We start from the raw sequence: 19,528 nt of genomic DNA, 5'->3' as shown, positions 1-19,528 counted from the left end.
TACGTACTTATCTTCACTAGTGATCGAAGCAACCAAGCGAAGGTCACAAACCTGACACTTTCTGTTGTACCAAAGTCCTCGCTGATTTTGTGCATCAACATTTGGCGCCGTCTGTGGGAAACGATACGAAAAGTTGTGTCGGTTCTCTTTCATTTTTTCACCTCCACCGTGAATCTGTGAAATCTGCAAAATCAATACTGCAAAATCTGCAGAAACTCAAGAACCATGGAGTACGTATCCCATTCTCAACCACAAACTTGTAGCAGAGCAAGATATTTGCACATTATCTATAACCCAAGGTCCCGAACAAAGATGACAGCCAAATCCAAAACATCATATCAGAGAACCAAATCATGAAGCCACCACTAGGATTGAAACTGTTGCTGGTGTTCTCATCAATGGTTTTGATGTTGTACAAGTGTCAGGCAGGAGCTACCAACTTCCACCCTTTGATCTTAATACCTGGGAATGGCGGGAACCAGCTGAAAGCCCGGTTAACCACCGACTACAAGCCCTCCGGTCTGTTATGCAACCGTTGGTACCCGTTTCAGAAGAAGAATGATGGTTGGTTCAGGCTGTGGTTCGACCCGACCGTCCTCATCGCTCCGTTCACCAGCTGTTTTGCTCAGCTAATGACGCTTTATTACGACGCAGTTTCGGATGATTACCACAATGCCCCTGGGTCCAGACTAGGGTCCCTCACTTTGGTTCCACTGAGTCACTTCTCTACCTTGACCCCCGTCTCAAGGACTGACAGCTATGGTGTCACCACTGGGTCCCGTGCTCCCTACCAACTCCGAAGCTGCCACCGCTGAACACAGATATGAAGGGAAAGGAAACTTCTCCACCTGTCGTGGAAGCATTTCGTCAGAAAATCCGAGAAGCTGATAGCATTCTCTTTGCCTCACCTGAATACAATTACCTCGTCTCGAACCCTAGACGATCAGAGCAAGCTCTCGGGGAAGAAAATGGCCGAAAGAGCCAGGCCTTGCATGTTGTTTATCTTTTGACTCAGAGGGGAAGAAAGTCTTCAACAACATCATTTCCATACCCATCTGTCTTTTTCCACACTCATGATAATTTTGAAAAAGAAAAGATAAGGGAATAGCCCTTGTCGGTCAGATCCACCAGATTCACACGTGAAAAAGAGATAAGTCTTCACCTAATTCAATTGTTTTTATTATTTAATATTTATGTGATGGTGGAACAATGATGACATCTTTTTATTATTTAATATTTATCAAATGGTACTGGTTATTGTGTGATGGTGGAACAATGATGATATCTTTATTTTATTTTTTGAATGTTTTCCACTAACTGATGGTAGGTTTACAACAGATGCTGAAAGTGGATGTGGGTTGCCACACCCATGCATTTTAAATTATGTTGAAATTATCAGCTCAAATCCAAAAGAACTAATCCACTTTTATAACCTAAAACTATGCTATAATACGCATGGCAAGGTTTTACACTTATAAGAAATATACATATTAAATAATTGTTGTTACCATATTTCTTTTACGTATTTACTATATTTACTCATTGTACGCTCATGATTATATTGTCATTTATTGTCAGGAATTATTGAGCAACTAGGTCCACTGATCAACATTATTGCTGCCACGTGCTCGTGGTGATCTCTTGTCTGACCAAATACCCACTTGCTCAGACATTCGCTTATTGGGACACCTATGTGCCTGGACCCAACTCGATGACCCTACGTATTGCCCCGACTCAAAGACCAGAGTTGCGGACCCGATCCGCGGATCCGACACATAGACCCAATATAAAAGACCCGAGTCATGTCGAGAATCAACTCATACTGAGTGCATGTCGACATAAAGTAGATACTTGCAATGAGGAATACCACGAGCTGAGCCACCTCATAGCGAGCATAGCCTCTAGCCGAGCCGCCTCGCAACGAGCATCGCCTCCAGCCGAGAAAACGCCTCGCCGCGAGCATAGCCTCTAGCCGAGCAACCTCACAACGAGCATCGCCTCCAGCCGAGCAGTCTCATAACGTGTGATACCTCTAGCCGAGTATTGCTTTATGTTGAGCATTGCCTTAGGTTGAGTACTGGTTCAAGACATCCAGCCACTTCGGCCCGTACATGGATTGGATTTGAAGTCTCCAGCCAAAAGACTCTCTTGACTGAAGACTTGGGGGACTACTGTTGGTACCTCACATAATGGGCCTCAGACTTTGATACATTGGGCCTCATTACCCAGCCCATATGATTATGTAAAAGGAGGAGCCCCTTATTCTATAAAAGGGGACTCCTCCCCTCTCACAAATGGGACAAAATGAATCCAACAGAGGGCAATACCCTCACAAATACCACAACACTCTCTTTCTCTGGGGACTCCCCCTCACCCTTGTAATCCATACATACAATCAGAGAAATACAATCAGTGTGGACGTAGCCCAAACCTTGGGGTGAACCACGATACATCTTGTGTTATTTATATTTCTTACAAATTCACGGTCGGATTTACGTTGTTCCAAGATCATCCGATTTTGTGCATCAACAGATTCATTATCAGATTAATGCACTGCAAGTCACTTTTAATTATTGAATCGTTAATGTCCAAAAGTGATCTTCAGGTCAATAATTTTGGTTCATTATCAGATTAATAGACTGCAAGCCATTTTTAATTAATTCAATAAATCGAGCCATACATGGTCGATTGTAGAAGCAGAATAATATTAAAATAATATTATTTGATCGAAAATATAGCCCCAAAAACATTTAGGCTAGGTGCCGTTAACAAAAGAGCTCGGGAGTGGGGCTACAGGCCACGGGTTCAATGAAAAAAAAAACAATAGCAGGCCCAAAAGCCTACGGGTATGGAAGAAATCTCAGCCGCAACTGGGTTTCAGTTTTGGACCCAAAGGGGTAGGGGGCATGGGCAAGCCTAGTAGAACTGGGCTGCAAGGTTGCGCACGAGGACAAAGCCTAACCCCGTGGGCTGGCTGACGTGGGCCGTGGGAAAAAGAACCCAGCCAACTGGGCTGGTGGGAGCGGCTGCGGGTCGAGGCGACAACGAGGCTTATGTAGGCATAAAAGCTTACGGGCGCTAGTGTGGGCAGGGCTGCAGGCCCGTGGTGAAGGAACCCAAACCAGGCACACAGCCTGATTGTTTACACAGTGCCACGGTGGTGTGGTGTATGTTGCTCACCATGTCCAAGTTCCCTTTATTTTTTTCAAAAATCCCCTAGGTTTTAGGAAACCCAAATTTGCTTCTAATTTGTTTTATATAATTTGACTGACAAATTTCACATAACAATTTAATTGTACGATGCATGAAACAAATATATATATATATATATTGACAAATATATAAACATATACAATATATATATCGTAAGGAAAATATAAACATAGAGGGGTTTATGCATCATGGGGAATGTTTTCTTGCTTCGTGGACGTTTCAAATATCTTCTTTTATTTTAAGCATACCTGATTAGCAGAAAACGAATAAGCCTTTGAATTTGGTGGATGATAGCCTCCTCCTACGATGCGTCAATCCCTTAGCTTCTGGCAAGAGCGTGCTGATAACGTGTTGTAGGCCTATTTGATTGAACGATCTAGGGTTTAGAGAGAGAGAGAGCCGACAATATTGAGGGAGAAGAGAGAGTGATTCAATTGTGATGTGTGTTTGATTCACCCCATTGTGCCTTTATTTATAGTAGAAGGATAGGTGAAATCCTTTCCCTTTAGGATTACAATATTTAATAGGTAATCTACTCCTAATAGGAATATAAGATACATTTTCATATCTACTAGGATTAGCACAATCACATTTCTATTCTAAATATGACTGCAACAATATATTCAAGTGAAACTTTAAAGTTAGAAATTTTTAAGTTTTTTTTTCCTTGTTTGGTTGTTTAATTAAGATTGAACTGTTTTTTATTATTTAGTGAACGTTATATTTGTAGCTCTTTTTGCTTATTATTAATGACATTTTTAAACTTGCAATCAGTGACTGCTAAATTTTATTTTGATTTAAATGATTATTTTCTAGCATCAATACATTGTCCTACCTTTTTTAAAACTATCTTACGGAGGAGCCATTTCATAAATTTCGTACATGGCCTCTAAAATCTCAGAAACGGCCCTGGACGCATGTGCAAACTTTCACCACATTTGTAGTAGGCCTTACCGGCAGATCAGGTACGTCGGTCTTAGTGATAACAGATTTCCACCCTTCGTCGCACTCGCAAATTGACATTCTCCCTCTTCCAACTGCAACACTCCTGCACGTACATGCATGCAAATTTGAATGAAAAGTTCTTAACCCTTTGTATCAAACGGTGTCTGTTATTCAAATGGTGTGCCATCTTATACAAAGAGGCATGCACCTTTTCAAATTGAAGAGGGTTATTCGTAGAGGGATCAGTGCATATATATCCCCTAGTAAATGGTGTTGTCTAATAGATTTATGTTTGCATCTCTTTGTCAATCAGTGTCTAAGGTGTTATAAACTCAAGTAATTAGTACAACCGTGAGATACAAGAAGAACAAAATTCCAAGTCGTGTCTTGAGAATACGGAATATATGAAGTTCGCCAGAGTCCGAAGAATGAGGTGCTTCGACTTCGGATTATAGATTGTTGAATCCTGGGAAGACGGACGCCTATCGAAGTACAAGCACAAGAGTAAGGCGAAATTTTATCTTTAGGACATTGCATTTATGCAAATCTCAATCTCCAAAGTTGTCAGTATTTCTTACTTTCTCTGTTTGCTTACTTTGAATATTTATGTTTGATTTGTGATTTTTATGGTTATTCTTAATATTATTAGAATTTATTTTATTGTTATTTTCATATTTTCTAATATTGCTCCAACAATCTAAAGCAAGAAGTTTATTTAATTATCGAACAATCAGAAAATATGAGAAATTCCCATAAAGCTACGTATGACTTTAAACATTGGCAACAGAAGACATTGCATTTTATGTTGAGCCTAGCAGGCTAGCCCTATTCTTGAAGAAAAAAGCATCAGTGCATATCATCGATGCAACCAAGACATAAATCTTTTAAATATCGATGGAAAGATTAATCAAGGGCTAGATGATGTGTTGTAGGTTGTATATAGTATAAAAAACAACACAAGAGTTTTGGAAATTATTGATGATGATGATTAAGATAGAATTGGCAGTGTTGGTGTCAATTATGTAAATTCTATGATACAAATTTCATGTCTGGCTGTTACATTATATGCATGTTTATATTAAATTGCTTCCTATGTAGAAAGGATGGAGATTCTAGTTTCCAGAAAGACACAGTGATAATAATTTTTATCATGTGGTTGCTGCAATTATTATGTGGTCCGTTTAAAGATCATGTACTAAAACTGCCATAACTCTCTCTAGAAAAATGATATTCACGAACCGTAAACTTCTATGAAAAATAGACATTTGTTATCAATGTCAAAGTTTTCTACAATTGTTATCAATGTGGCAGATTAAAGGAGGGTTAAAATTTCTATTTATTAGGAGTTTTAACCAGTTAGAAGAAGCCAAAAAGTCTGGAAGCAAATAAATAAGGATTTTTTATATAATGGGAACATAATGAGACTTCAAAGCTCATTAGGAAAGAAGAAAAGAAGGCTATTCAAGCCTTGGGCTGTTACAAATGAAAATGGGGGGGGGGGGGGGGGGGTTTATCCCTCTTCAGCGCAGCAACAGGTCAGTGTGCAAAAACAATTAGAAGAAAATAAAAAAAGAGCATCCACCAAAGAGAGCCACGACAGAAGAGAGAAAGAGAATGGACCGGGGCACCATTCCGCAATTCATCATTGAAGAGTTTTTTCTTCTCCTTTTACTTTCTGTTTTGTTTGTCTTTGCTGCCCATATACATTATGAGTAACTAAATTCCATAGTTGGGACTTGGTTGAAGTCCTAATCATGGTTTCTTGAGTGTTTTCGATACACTTCTGTTACAAGACAATTTGTTGATGCTTTAATGGTTAATTCCTATTTTAATTCCAATCTTATTGAGTTATTTTATGATTGATTACCATATAATAGCTTTGTAATTGAGTTCGTTACTTAGGAAAATTTGAATGATCGAGTCTTGTACCTATGCCGGGTAACAAGAGAACTAGTTACGGTTCTTGGAATTAATTATCACAAATAACCGGAATAGATACCATGTTCTAGGATTCGTGTGTTTGTCGATTTCCATTGTTTTATGCCTTCTCCTAGGTGCAACTTAGTAGATACCATGCTAAATACTTCGAGAATGAAAAGAGTTAGAGTAGACACCCATGTCTAATTCGTTGTTTAGGAAAATCAATAACTTAAAGAGTAGATACCATGCCTTTACGTTGACAAATGTTAAGCATCTAAATTGTCTTGTATCATCGTGTGTATCGATTGCTTAGGCGAAAAAGATTAGAGATGGAAACCAAAGTCCGAACCGTTCAAGCATTGTTTTCAAAACCCTTATTGCCAATTACTTTTATTTGCCTACGTTCTTTATATTGTGTTTTTATACCTTTAAATTTAAGACATCTCAAACTATTTGGTTAAATCATTTTTGTGCATATTTGATAGATTTTGTGAAAGAATTCATTCAAATTGTTAGGAATCATAACCTAGACACATATTAGAGCAATCCTCATGGGAATGATCTCGTACTTGCTTTCTATACTATATATTTAATCTTGTGCACTTGCGAGTTTAAAATGTACAATTAGTAGCTTAATATCTAGGTTGCTAAATGCATAACATGAACACCAAAGTGGTGTACTGGATCCATACCAGTTCATGAAAGAGTTCCTTTTATTGAAAGGAGATGTGCCGATTTCCGTAAGTTTGGCATTTGATGAAATATGCCAAATGCCGTTGGATTTTTCTAATAAAGGGAATGTAATGGTTTGTTTGATTCTAATCATACACACCCATGAAGGTTTCCTTTACGAAGAAATATAATAAATGTGTCAAGCAATTTGTGAGAAGCGAACTCATGTGAATTCCTCATCTTTCCAAGAAAGCCATGCTTGGGACTTTTTGAAGGTGCGAATTTCTCAAGGGACATGAAAATATGCAATTAGTTGCTGTTGGGATTTTATGTTTGTTGGTACCATATTATATTGGGTCTCATTACTTGGGCTTCCAAACATTGAGCCCATGATTCATGTAAAAGGGAAGGAGCCCTTAGTCTATAAAAGGGCTTCCTCACCCTCACAATCCGAAGGAGTCTCATCCTCACATACAAGCCACAAAGCTCACAGAGAAACGCTCCCAAAACTCTCTCTTTCTCTGGGGGACTCCCCCTTACACTTGTAATCCATACATTCATACAGAGAAATACAATCAACATCAGTGTGGACGTAGCCCAGACATTGGGGTGAACCATGATACATCTTGTGTTCTTTACTTTCTTGCAGATTCACGGTCGGATTTACGTTGTTCCAAGACTCCTCCAGTTTTGTGCATCAACAATGTTTATTTAAAATTATTAGAGTTAGTTTTCTGATTAACGTTGGTTTCCTATTTTTATGGAAAAAATCTTTTCTTAAACTGCAAGATTTTATTTTGATTTTGGAGACCTATTCTTTCTCAACAAAGTGGTTTTACTCCCTTGTTTTATGGCTTGATTTCTTGGGCGTGATCAGCTCAACTACTTCAACGTTAAAGTCTTGCAACTGTGTATAAATACTAGGGTTTTTTGCTACGTAAAAACAAACTGAGAAAAACTAGAAGAACTTTGAGTATAAGAGTGGTGAAAGCTTTGGATCTTCTTCAGTGCAAAGGAATGTCTATACAGAGGTGTTTTCTGGGCTATTTTATCCTGGGGACGTTGTGGTATTTTAGACTACTTGCACAATTTGGGCAGAGCCGCAAAACGTCTTAAAGAAAGCGACATTGTCCGCGACTCAACCCAAAATGAAGTCTGCAATATTTGTTTTCCTGGTAACTTCGTTCTTTATTTTGAATTTGTGCAGTACCCTCAACAGTTGCATTATTCGGAAATTTATGAGCATGCAGTCACTCGGTTGTATAATGCATTGGTATATTTTTGGGCATCCAAATTGATATGGCCAATTAGTCATCTTTGTAGGGATGCAGCCCACCAGGAACTCTTGATGAAATGTCATGTTGATAAGAATGTTGTTCATAAAGTTTTACGAGTTATTTCAGAGAAAGATGTAACTTGACGGACGAAGTTTTGCCTTGCTTCATGATTTAGCCTTGTTGATGGCAATGGACTTCGAATTCTGGCAACAAAAGAAGCGTCGTCCTTAGTGAACTCATTTCAGATGAGATATCATTCTTTTGGGAAGGCGATGATTGGATTGTGAGCGCCAAGACCCATGTTGAATGAAATGACGATATACGAGAAAAGTGTAGGGGTTTTTGGAAATGAAAAGACTAGACACTAAACTGTGAGCGCCAATATCTCCTACAATCACTACTACAATATATGCTATCACCGTCGGAGCAAAAACCGACGAGAAATCCCATTTCTGTCGCAATTTTGGAAAAAATCCGACATAAAACAATGTAATGTCGCATTTTCAAAGCGACACTATTGCTAGCGTCACGAAAGGGCTTTAGCGTCGGTTTCGTAGCTTAAACCGCCACTAAACAGCATCGCTTTAAAGCGACACTAACATTCACGTCGCTTTATAGCGACGTACACGTCCACGTTACGTCGCTTCAAGGCGACGTTCATTAGCAATTTAATTGTAAAATATCCATCCTACTGTTGCTTTTAAACGACACTGAAATAATATTAAATCAATTTAATATCCCATAAACCGACGTCAAATAACAATTAAATTAATAAAATATACAAACTAATAACGGTCTTAACCGACACCACCTTTGTTAATAATAATAAAAAAAACCCCACAAACTGCATTCGTCTTCGATTCTTTGTAACACAAAAAATTTATATAATTATATTAATAAATTCCGAGGCCAAAATAAACATTAATAAAAATAATTAACAATTAAAATAATGCCAAAATACACAAATATCGTACATACATTAATGAAAATAATTAACAATTAAAATAGTGCCAAAATACACAAATATTGTACATCTAACGTTCCACTTAATATATAAAAACTCGTCCGTCACAACAACTACTAAATCCGACATTACAAACATAACATAAAAAAACAAAAAAGATAGAACGATTAAAGTGTCATATTTAACCGACAAGAAAAAGAACCAACTAAATTACTGAACCGAATATGCGCCTGAACGTGGCACAGATCCTTCTCGTCCTTGAGGTCCTATATTTGATGCCAACATCCTCGACAAGTCCACATCAGATCCAACACCCGCAAGCATTTCAGCAAACCCCCCAACTGGAAATTCAGGACAATGAGCAGCCATCTCGGGTCGATATACTGGCACTTGATAAGGCGGCTCCTGCATGTAAGGCATGGGAGGCTGCTGCATGTATGGCATAGGCGGCTGCTGCATGTATGTCGTGGGCTGCATAGGCATCGGATACATAGGATACGGAGGTTGCTGATTATGGCCAGCATACGGATATGCAGGGGGTGGCTGACTTTGACCCGACTGTTGAGGATGAGGCTGACTCTGGCCTGACTGCTAGGTTCCCGGGCTATACGATGGTTGTGGTTGTGGCTGAAATCTCTGGAAAAGCCACGCAAACATCCGACTTTGCTTGTTCTCTAGGTCCGAAATCCGTTTATTGTTATTTTCGTCCCTCAATTTCAACTCATTATTTTGAGTCATCAGCAATGCCATTGCACTGTTAGATGACCTCTTGGAGGAAGTTGATGTAGAAGACGAAGAAGACGCATAGGACACCATATCAGGAGTCACACCATGACCGTATCCTCTGACTCTATTATACCTCTCAGGACCCATTGTATCAACATACACTTGGGTCCTAAGATCTTCATTATCCTCTTGCCCCGACTGAATCAAAGTTTGCAGATTGGTCTCCATTGTTGCCTTGCATTACAATTTTTAAAAATAAAAATTCATTTGTAAAACAGAAAAATAAGCCATAGATAATAAAAGTTTATAAAACAGTAAAATAAGCTATAGATAATAAAAATTCAATCGTAAAACAGAAATACTAACACAGTAAAATAAATTACCCTTGTACGCTCCGATGCTTCATCAATCCTAGTTTCATTTTTTCGTGTATGACATTCACGAAAAAAGGTTACAGGATCGACTTCTTTCCCATGCTTCTTCCGCTTTACAAAAAATAAAATTTCACACAAACAATTTTAGGCAAACGTCATTAAAATTAAAATTTATAACTGTAGAATATTTTAAATAACATTTCTTCAAATTGTAAAATCCATACATATTCTTGCCGCTTTCTTGCAAAAGATTTTGTACCAGTAGTATGGTTCATTGTTTTCCTTTGCCGATTAATCTTGTTTTTTTCAGCAACCTCCTGAAAATAATAATAAAAAAATTATTACATAAATTTATAATTATAATGAAATAAACTACATCGATTACCTTTGTTTTATCTATACTCCAGTATGCCAACAAATTACCCCACTGGGTAGGATTCACATCAGGAGGAGGCTCGCGACGCTCCTCTGCTGCTCTCTCGGTATAATACTTTTTTTTTAACTTATTTCTAAACTCTTTATGTGCATGCTCAGCAACCTTAAGCGTCATAAACCGGATCAAAGGCATTTTTGGTATATCTGCATCTTCAAAAACAATATTTCCCTACATCCATAAAAAAATAAAAAATCAACCAAGTCAAATATTATAACAATCATTGAATTATTCTTTTATATTCTAATAAAAATAAAAATATCTCTACCTTAATTCTATTCCAGAAAGCTTCCTTATCTACATCCTTAATCTTACGCCAATGCTTCGCCAATGGGAGATTTATGTGGTCTCTAACCTCCGATGCCACATATTTTGAAAATGCACTAGAATTATCACTAATGCATTTTCCGGACATATCAAACGAACAAAGCTGTTTCGTCCATTTTGGAACTAAGGGTCCTCGCCTCCGTTGAGATGTTCCTTGTTCATACAAAAACCACGATTAAAACACACCAAAAAAGTAGGAAACAAATGTAAATTTTCAGTTTATAAGAATAGTAGAAGATTAAACAGCCAAAAAAAAAACGACAATAATAAAAAAATAGAAAAATAACCAGCTTCGACCTCCTCCCCTTCCACATGAAGTTCCTCATAGCGTTCATGATCACTACTACCATCCATAGCGTTAATAATATGGAAGAAATGCGGATTAAAGAAGATGGGGAAGGAGAGGGAGTGAAATGAGGGAGTGAGCGGACTGAAATGAGAGAGAGCAAATGAAATAGGTCGTACAAGCTTAAATATGCTAAAAAAAATTAGCGTCGAAATATACAAACCTTACATCGCTTCAAACCGACACAACATCTGACACAGTTTTGACTGCAACGATATTGGCGTCGAAATAGGGTCGTATTGCGTCGCTTTAAACCGACGCTAGTCTGACAGATTTGCGTATTGCGTCGAAATAAGGTCGTATTGCGTCGCTTTAAACCGACGCTAGTCTGACAGATTTGGATAGCGTCGAAATAGAAGACAATTGCGTCGGTTTGAACCGACGTTATTCTGACACACAGTAATTGCAGTGGCCTCGGAATTGGATGTGCGAATGAACCGAGGCATCGAATTAATAAATGCTTGCGTCGAAATAATAAGTAATTGCGTCGGTTTAAACCGACGCGTAAAATGTGGCGTCGAAATAATAAGTAGTTGCGTCGGTTTAAACCGACGATACGCAACCATTTATTATTTCGATGCCTCGGTTCATTCGCACGTCCATTTATTATTCCAATTCATTTCCCCGTGCAAAAAAAAGCGGGAAAATTCCCGCCCAACATAAAAAGAAAAAGAGTTTAACTAAAAAAAAAAATTGAAACGCAGGAGAAAAAAATAAAAAATTTAACCCACAAAAAAAAAGAGCAATTATGTTATTTCATATAATATTTTAATATATAAAATTTAACTTATACATAATACTTAATAAAAAACAGAAATATAATTTTAGGATCATTTTGATATAGATGCCTTAAATTTGAATTTTTTTAATCAAACATCTATAACTTTGAAACTTTTGATAAAACATTCTTCTGTTAATTTTTAATTAAAATTTTGATTTTTATTGTAAATAATTGACCAACTAGTTCATAAAATAATATGATAAATATTCTCAAATCACCACAAACATCCTATCTTATCTTATCATAATTCGTTCAAAATGAATTTTTCTTATGCAAATAATTTGTTGTATTAAATTATAAAAACATATAAACATCATATTAACATACAATTATGAAATATAACATGTTTGACGGTTCGATCTCGAATTTGGAGTTTGGGGCCTAAATTTGTATATAATTCGAGATCCCTAATAAACACTAGAATTTGGAGTTTGGGGCCTAAATTTGCAAAACTAGAATTTGTTGTTTCGATCTCGAATTATATACACATATAAACATCATATTAACATACAAAATTATGCGATCTCGAATTATATACAAACATGTTTGACGGTTCGATTGTCGAAATTAGTTTCGTAGAATTCGTATTCCATCAAAACGATATATTCACTAACACTTAAAGAGTTTATTCATACATTCATTAAGTGCAACATAAGATTTTGTGATATCCACTAGTGTAAATATTTCAAATTGAAGATCACATTCATTCACTGCATTCATATAGGGTGAAGGAGTGTACATATAAAAAATCATCAAAATCGGAGTTAAAATAACTGTTAGATCGTGATTTTTCGTTAATAACCGTCGAATAAGTTTTTCCCGTTACTTTGTCTCATAAGGTTTTTTTTTTGCAATTTTTGGCGTATGCGATCTCGAATTATATACAAACATGTTTGACGGTTCGATCGTCGAAATTAGTTTCGTACAATTCGTATTCCATCCAAACAATAGATTCACTAACACTTAAAGAGTTTATTCATACATTCATTAACAAGATTTTATGATATCCACTAGTGTAAATATTTCAAATTGCTCGCATTCATTCACTGCATTCATATAGGGTGAAGGAGTGTACATATAAAAAATCATCAAAATCGGAGTTAAAATAACCGTTAGATCGTGATTTTTCGTTAATAACCGTCGAATAAGTTTTTCCCGTTACTTTGTCTCAGAAGGTTTTTTTTTTTGCAATTTTTGGCGTATGCGATCTCGAATTGTATACAAACATGTTTGACGATTCGATCGTCGAAATTAGTTTTGTACAATTCGTATTCCATCAAAACGATAGATTTACTAACACTTAAAGAGTTTATTCATACATTCATTAAGTGCAACACAAGATTTTGTGATATCCACTAGTGTAAATATTTCAAATTGAAGATCGCATTCATTCACTGCATTCATATAGGGTGAAGGAGTGTACATATAAAAAATTATCAAAATCGGAGTTAAAATAACCGTTAGATCGTGATTTTTCGTTAATAACCGTCGAATAAGAAGTTGTCCTCGCTCGGGAAATTAAGGGAACACTACCTCAACCTACATGCTCCACTCACAAAGCTCCAACATACAAGCTTCAACAAAAGAAAATTCAAAGAACTTAGCGAAGAAGGCTTTGGTGATTTAACACAATACGTTGAAATGAAGGAAAGCTTATTTATTGATATCCCCGATAAATTACAAATATGTACATATACTTGAGTCAAAATAAACAAACAAGAGGGAGCCTTCACAAAGGTTGCTTAGGAGAAGTCTCGGCAGTCGGTAGAGCCCCAGAAAGAGAAGGCACCGGAGGGGGATCATTCGGAGCCTCAGTACTGGACAGAACCCTAGAAGGAGGAGGCATCAGAGGTTGATCATTTGGAGCTTCATTACGCGGTATAGCCCCAGAAGACGAAGGCAATAAATGCCTTTGGAACAAACCCACAAATCTCTGATGATCAAGTAAAACCTGACCATCAGATTCCTTCATCTGGTCAAGCTTCCTCTTCATGTTTGTAGCATAGTCATGTGCGAGCCGGTGCAACTGTTTATTCTCATGCTTGAGCCCTCTAATCTCCTGTTTGAGACTCATCACTTCAGCCGCCAATGATTCAACTTGGCGGGTTCGAGCAAATAGGCGTTGGGCCATATTAGACACAGAACCTGCACACTGAACACTAAGAGCCAGAGAATCCTTAACAGCCAACTCATCAGACCGTTTGGAAAGTAGTCTGTTATCTTTGGGAGTGAGAAGGTTCCTGGCCACTACCGCAGCGGTCATATCATTCTTCATCACGGAATCCCCAACGGTAAGAGGACCAGTAGGGGAGACGAAGGATGGGCGCCATATGTTGTCTGGAGAAGGCGGGGCTGCCTCTTCAACAAGGTTCAAGTCAAAACGATGGTCGGAGGGGCCAGACATTTTCAAAGGTGTAGAAAAGAGAAGAGGTCGGACAAATCAAGATCTTAGAAGTGCAAGAATGGAGCTTCTACTGGTGGATATTCAAGTGTGCTTTGGAACTTAATGTCAGCCTCTATAAAAATCTGCACTCGACGAAGCTTCAGAAATCGAAGAGGCGTTTGCTTTCTCAAAAGCTGGGCTACTCAGAGACCACGAAGGCCGATCTCAGAAATCGAAGAGGTTTGCTTTCTCAAAAACTGGGCTGCTCAGAGACCACGAGGGCCGATCTCAGAAATCGAAGAGGTTTGCTTTCTCAAAAGCTGGACTGCTCAGAGACCACGAGGGCCGATCTCAGAAATCGAAGAGGTTTGCTTTCTCAAAAGCTGGGCTGCTCAGAGACCACGAGGGTCGATCTCAGAAATCGAAGAGGCACCTACTTTTCCAGCCTTGTCAGCACCTGTCACACGCACACTCAGCTTTGCGGAAATTATGGGCATTCTGTCGAAGATTTCTGGCGAAGTAGAAAGCACATGAATCGTACTGTTCAATCACCCACTTCCCACACGCAACAGTAGCTCATGGGTACCGCATATAACTTTGCCAAAGTCCTCTGACAAAGTTGAGACTACTTTTCCAGCCTTGTCAGCACCTGTCACACGCACACTCAGCTTTGCGGAAATTATGGGCATTCTGTCGAAGATTTCTGGCGAAGTAGAAAGCACATGAATCGTACTGTTCAATCACCCACTTCCCACACGCAACAGTAGCTCATGGGTACCACATATAACTTTGCCAAAGTTCTCTGACAAAGTCGAGACACGTGAAGCTTGCAACTCTCACTACATCGCTCTGACCAAGAAGGGTAAAAGAATAGCAAAGAAACAACACTAACAAAGTTTAGACACATAAATTTTGACGGCCTAGCTACCATATTATTACCCACAAGGGTAAAGGAACAATACCACTGCTGGATAATTGGAAAGTCCCGGTGTGTCAACCTCTGTGCTTCATGGCAAGGTAGACTAGCAAACATGCCCAACCTTTACTCACATTCGAGAAAACACTCCCAACAAGATTGCTTGCCCCAAAATCGAAGAGGCATCGCCCTCCGAATCTCGAGAGCCAGACTCCCAACATGATTACTTTCTCAAAAATCGAAGAGAGGGTAAAGGAACAGTACCACTGCTGGATAATTTGAAAGTCCCTGTGTGTCATCCTCTGTGCTTCGTGGCAAGGTAGACTAGCAAACATGCCCAACCTTTACTCACATTCGAGAAAACACCCCCAACAAGATTGCTTGCTCCAAAATCGAAGAGGCACCGCCCTCCGAATCTCGAGAGCCAGACTCCTAACATGATTACTTTCTCAAAAATCGAAGAGAGGGTAAAGGAACAGTACCACTGCTGGATAATTGGAAAGTCCCTGTGTGTCAACCTCTGTGCTTCGTGGCAAGGTAGACTAGCAAACATGCCCAACCTTTACTCATATTCGAGAAAACACTCCCAACATGATTACTTTCTCAAAAATCGAAGACACCGCTCTCCGAATCTCGAGAGCCAGACCCCCAGCATGATTGCTTTCTCAAAAATCGAAGAGGCATCGTTCTCCGAATCTCGAGAGCCAGATCCCCGACAGGATTGCTTGTTCGAAAACCGAAGAGGCACCACTTTCCCAACTTCAAGAGCCGGATCTCCTTGGATAAAGCTTGTCTGTAATCTTCACACGCAACATCAGCTTTCCAGATACCACAGACCACTTTTTCAAAGTGCTCTGACAGAGTTAAAACTTGTGAAGCTGGCAGCTCCCACTACCGTGCTATGACCAAACAGGGTAAAGGAATAGCATTATTACTTGATGTTAGGGAGACTCCTATATATGTCGACCTCCATCCCCAACGGACAGGCAGACCTGCAAAAATGCTCAACCCTTCCTCTTATCTGAGAGGGCACTCCCAACGAAGCCTTTCGAAATATTCAGCTTTCTTTCCCCCCGATAATACCTCTGTAAACAAGCTATACTAGAGCAAGAATATCTCATATCATCAGGGTTAAAAGCAAGAGTATCCCATATCATGCTTTTTCCCTGTCTTTTCCTTTGGCCTTGTTCTTACCTGCAAGACAAGGAGAAAGAGAGCAATTAGTCAGCACTTGGAATCAAGCTTCTAGCCAGGAACTGACTGCCTGGAACCCCTTACCCTGGCATTGCTCTCGAGTACTCATCTTCAACATCTTATGCTTCCAAGGAAGATACCGCATCTGCCTGAGGAACAGATAGGGCAAGTGAGAAGGATACAAGGAAGCATGTGGAGACAAGCGTAACAGCACACGTGCCGATACATCCACTACTCTGTCAAAAGCAAAAGTATCCCATATCAGCAGGGTCGAACGTACTCTAGATTTGATGGACTTGTTTTGACCCTCAAATTCTTCAGTCGGCCTTATACTTTGGAGGAAACCAGAAAACCCTCCAGCCCAGTTCAAGAATAAGCCTGTGGAAAGTTACTTCTTCAAAAGCAAAAGTATCCCACATCATCTCTTCTCATTTTTCTTCTCTTTATCCTTCATGCTGCCTGCAAGATAGGGAGAATGTGAACAATCAGCCGGAGCTCTGATTGCTTACCTTGTCTGTTACCTCTTTCAGCAGATCCCCTAGCTCGGCGACTTGGGGGACTCCTACTACATGGTTTGTATCGCGCTTGACCAAACCTGAAACTACAAGTAAGCTTCAAGTGACATTGATACATTACCTTGTGCATCTCCACCAGTTACAGATACCACCCCTGGATGGAGGAAGAGTACTTCCAGAGAAGATTCCACATCTACCTATGAGACAGATAAGGAAAGTCAAGCCGATACCACACTCCGGGACTTAGAAGTTTCGTGGTTACGAGATCATTCTCCCACAATATTTCCTAATGTCATTTGTACTAAATCATTCACTTGTACTCCCTAAAGGAGAGCTTGAACCTATGTACTTGTGTAAACCCTTCACAATTAATGAGAACTCCTCTATTCCGTGGACGTAGCCAATCTGGGTGAATCACGTACATCTTGTGTTTGCTTTCCTATCTCTATCCATTTATATACTTATCTACACTAATGACCGGAGCAATCTAGCGAAGATCACAAAAAGTGACCGTTTTCGCTACCTAGGATCTATCTTGCAAGAGAACGGAGAATTAGATGGAGATCTCAACCATAGAATACAAGTTGGATGGATGAAGTGTAAGAGTGTATCCGGCGTGTTGTGTGATCGTCGTAGGCCACTGAAGCTCAAGGGAAAATTTTATAGGACGGCAATAAGGCCAACGATGTTGTATGGCACAGAATGTTGGGCGGTGAAGCATCAACACGTACACAAAATGGGTGTAGCGGAGATGAGGATGCTTCGTGGGATGTATAGGCACACGAGAAAGGATAAGATTGTGAATGAGGATATCCAAGGTAAAGTAGGAGTAGCCAAAATTGAAGGAAATATGAGAGAAAATCGGTTCCGGTGGTTTGGACATGTGCAAAGAAGGCCTACTGACGCTCCGGTTCGAAAATGTGACTGCGGGACAGAAGTTCAGGGCCGAAGGGGTAGAGGAAGACCTAGGAAAACTTTGGAAGAGACCCTAAGAAAAGACTTGATTACTTGGATCTAACGGAGGACATGACACAAAACCGAGCGCAATGGCGTTCTAGGATTCATATAGCCGACCCCACTTAGTGGGAAAAGGCTTTGTTGTTGTTGTTGTTGTAACCGTCGAATAAGTTTTTCCCGTTACTTTGTCTCAGAAGGTTTTTTTTTTCCAATTTTTGGCATATGCGATCTCGAATTATATACAAACATGTTTGACGGTTCGATCGTCGAAATTAGTTTCGTACAATTTGTATTCCATCAAAACAATAGATTCACTAACACTTAAAGAGTTTATTCATACATTCATTAAATACAACACAAGATTTTATGATATCCACTAGTGTAAATATTTCAAATTGAAGATTGCATTCATTCACTGCATTCATATAGGGTGAAGGAGTGTACATATAAAAAATCATCAAAATCGGAGTTAAAATAACCGTTAGATCGTGATTTTTCGTTAATAACCGTCGAATAAGTTTTTTCCGTTACTTTGTCTCAGAAGGTTTTTTTTTTGCAATTTTTGGCGTATGCGATCTCGAATTATATACAAACATGTTTGACGGTTCGATCGTCGAAATTAGTTTCGTACAATTCGTATTCCATCAAAATAATAGATTCACTAACACTTAAAGAGTTTATTCATACATTCATTAAGTGCAACACAAGATTTTATGATATCCACTAGTGTAAATATTTCAAATTGAAGATCGCATTCATTCACTGCATTCATATAGGGTGAAGGAGTGTACATATAAAAAATCATCAAAATCGGAGTTAAAATATAACCCAATATTAAAAAAAAAAGGTTTAACTTATATATAATACTTAATAAAAAACAGAAATAGGCTAACATTGCGTCGGATAAAACCGACGTAACATGACAGTCTGTGTCGAAATAAGCTTTCATTGCGTCGAAATAATCTTAGGTTGCGTCGGTTAAAACCGACGCCAAGATGACAGTCTGTGTCGAAATAAGCATTCATTGCGTCGGTTAAAACCGACGCCAAGTGAATGAAAAAAACCGGGAAAAGTGCCGCCCAAAATATTTCAATTAAACCGACGTCGATTAAAAGCGACAGGAAACAAGCTAAAAAAATATATATATAACCCAATATTTAAAAAAAAAGGTTTAACTTATATAATACTTAATAAAAAACAGAAATAAAAAAGATTTAACTTATATATAATACTTAATAAAAAACAGAAATAAAAAATATTTAACTTATATATAATACTTAATAAAAAACAGAAATATAATTTTATAATAAGATATCATAACATACGAAATGAAAGATAGTATAATTAATACATAAAAGAAGTAACATATTTATTCTCCATCATCATCTGTTAGCTCATCGTCGACATTGGCATGATTAACGAACTAGGTAGGCAACGCTAATGATTCAAGAAAAGGAGTCTCTTTCACGCCAACCCTTGTATGAAAATTTTCATTATCAAGAATTCGATCATCCAAGTTCGGTATGGCATAATCATCAATAGCATCACTATCCTCTAGTACGTCAAATAAATCCCTTGGCTGGGT

At 38.5% G+C, this 19,528-nt stretch overlaps 2 protein-coding genes across 2 annotated transcripts; one reads left to right on the top strand and one right to left on the bottom strand.

Annotated features, from left to right (window-relative positions):
- The first annotated feature begins 353 nt into the window (after positions 1-353).
- On the top strand, positions 354-815 carry LOC139194845 (lecithin-cholesterol acyltransferase-like 1). Its single transcript, XM_070819765.1, has one exon. It carries the CDS (start codon positions 354-356, stop codon positions 813-815), a length of 462 nt encoding a protein of 153 aa, XP_070675866.1.
- Positions 816-9,582: 8,767 nt separating this feature from the next.
- Positions 9,583-11,205, bottom strand: LOC139194844 (uncharacterized). The gene is made up of 6 exons (XM_070819764.1): positions 11,139-11,205; positions 10,793-11,004; positions 10,477-10,695; positions 10,316-10,408; positions 10,101-10,202; positions 9,583-9,951 (listed from the first exon to the last, which is right to left on the bottom strand). Exons 1-6 carry the CDS (start codon positions 11,203-11,205, stop codon positions 9,583-9,585), a joined length of 1,062 nt encoding a protein of 353 aa, XP_070675865.1.
- Between the last annotated feature and the right edge of the window lie 8,323 nt (positions 11,206-19,528).

Source organism: Malus domestica, chromosome 03, assembly GCF_042453785.1.
Source record: "Malus domestica chromosome 03, GDT2T_hap1".
Classification (NCBI taxonomy): domain Eukaryota; kingdom Viridiplantae; phylum Streptophyta; class Magnoliopsida; order Rosales; family Rosaceae; genus Malus; species Malus domestica.
The sequence above is the reverse complement of the archived record's forward strand: the minus strand, read 5'-3'. Positions and strand labels throughout refer to the sequence as shown.

Coding starts and splice junctions, on each gene's coding strand:
- LOC139194845 (XM_070819765.1), top strand. CDS start 354: ATGAAGCCACCACTAGGATTGAAACTGTTGCTGGTGTTCTCATCAATG.
- LOC139194844 (XM_070819764.1), bottom strand. CDS start 11,205: ATGGATGGTAGTAGTGATCATGAACGCTATGAGGAACTTCATGTGGAA. Junction 10,409..10,476: donor GGAGTATAGATAAAACAAAG/GTAATCGATGTA, acceptor TATTATTTTCAG/GAGGTTGCTGAAAAAAACAA. Junction 10,203..10,315: donor CAAGAAAGCGGCAAGAATAT/GTATGGATTTTA, acceptor TTTTTTGTAAAG/CGGAAGAAGCATGGGAAAGA.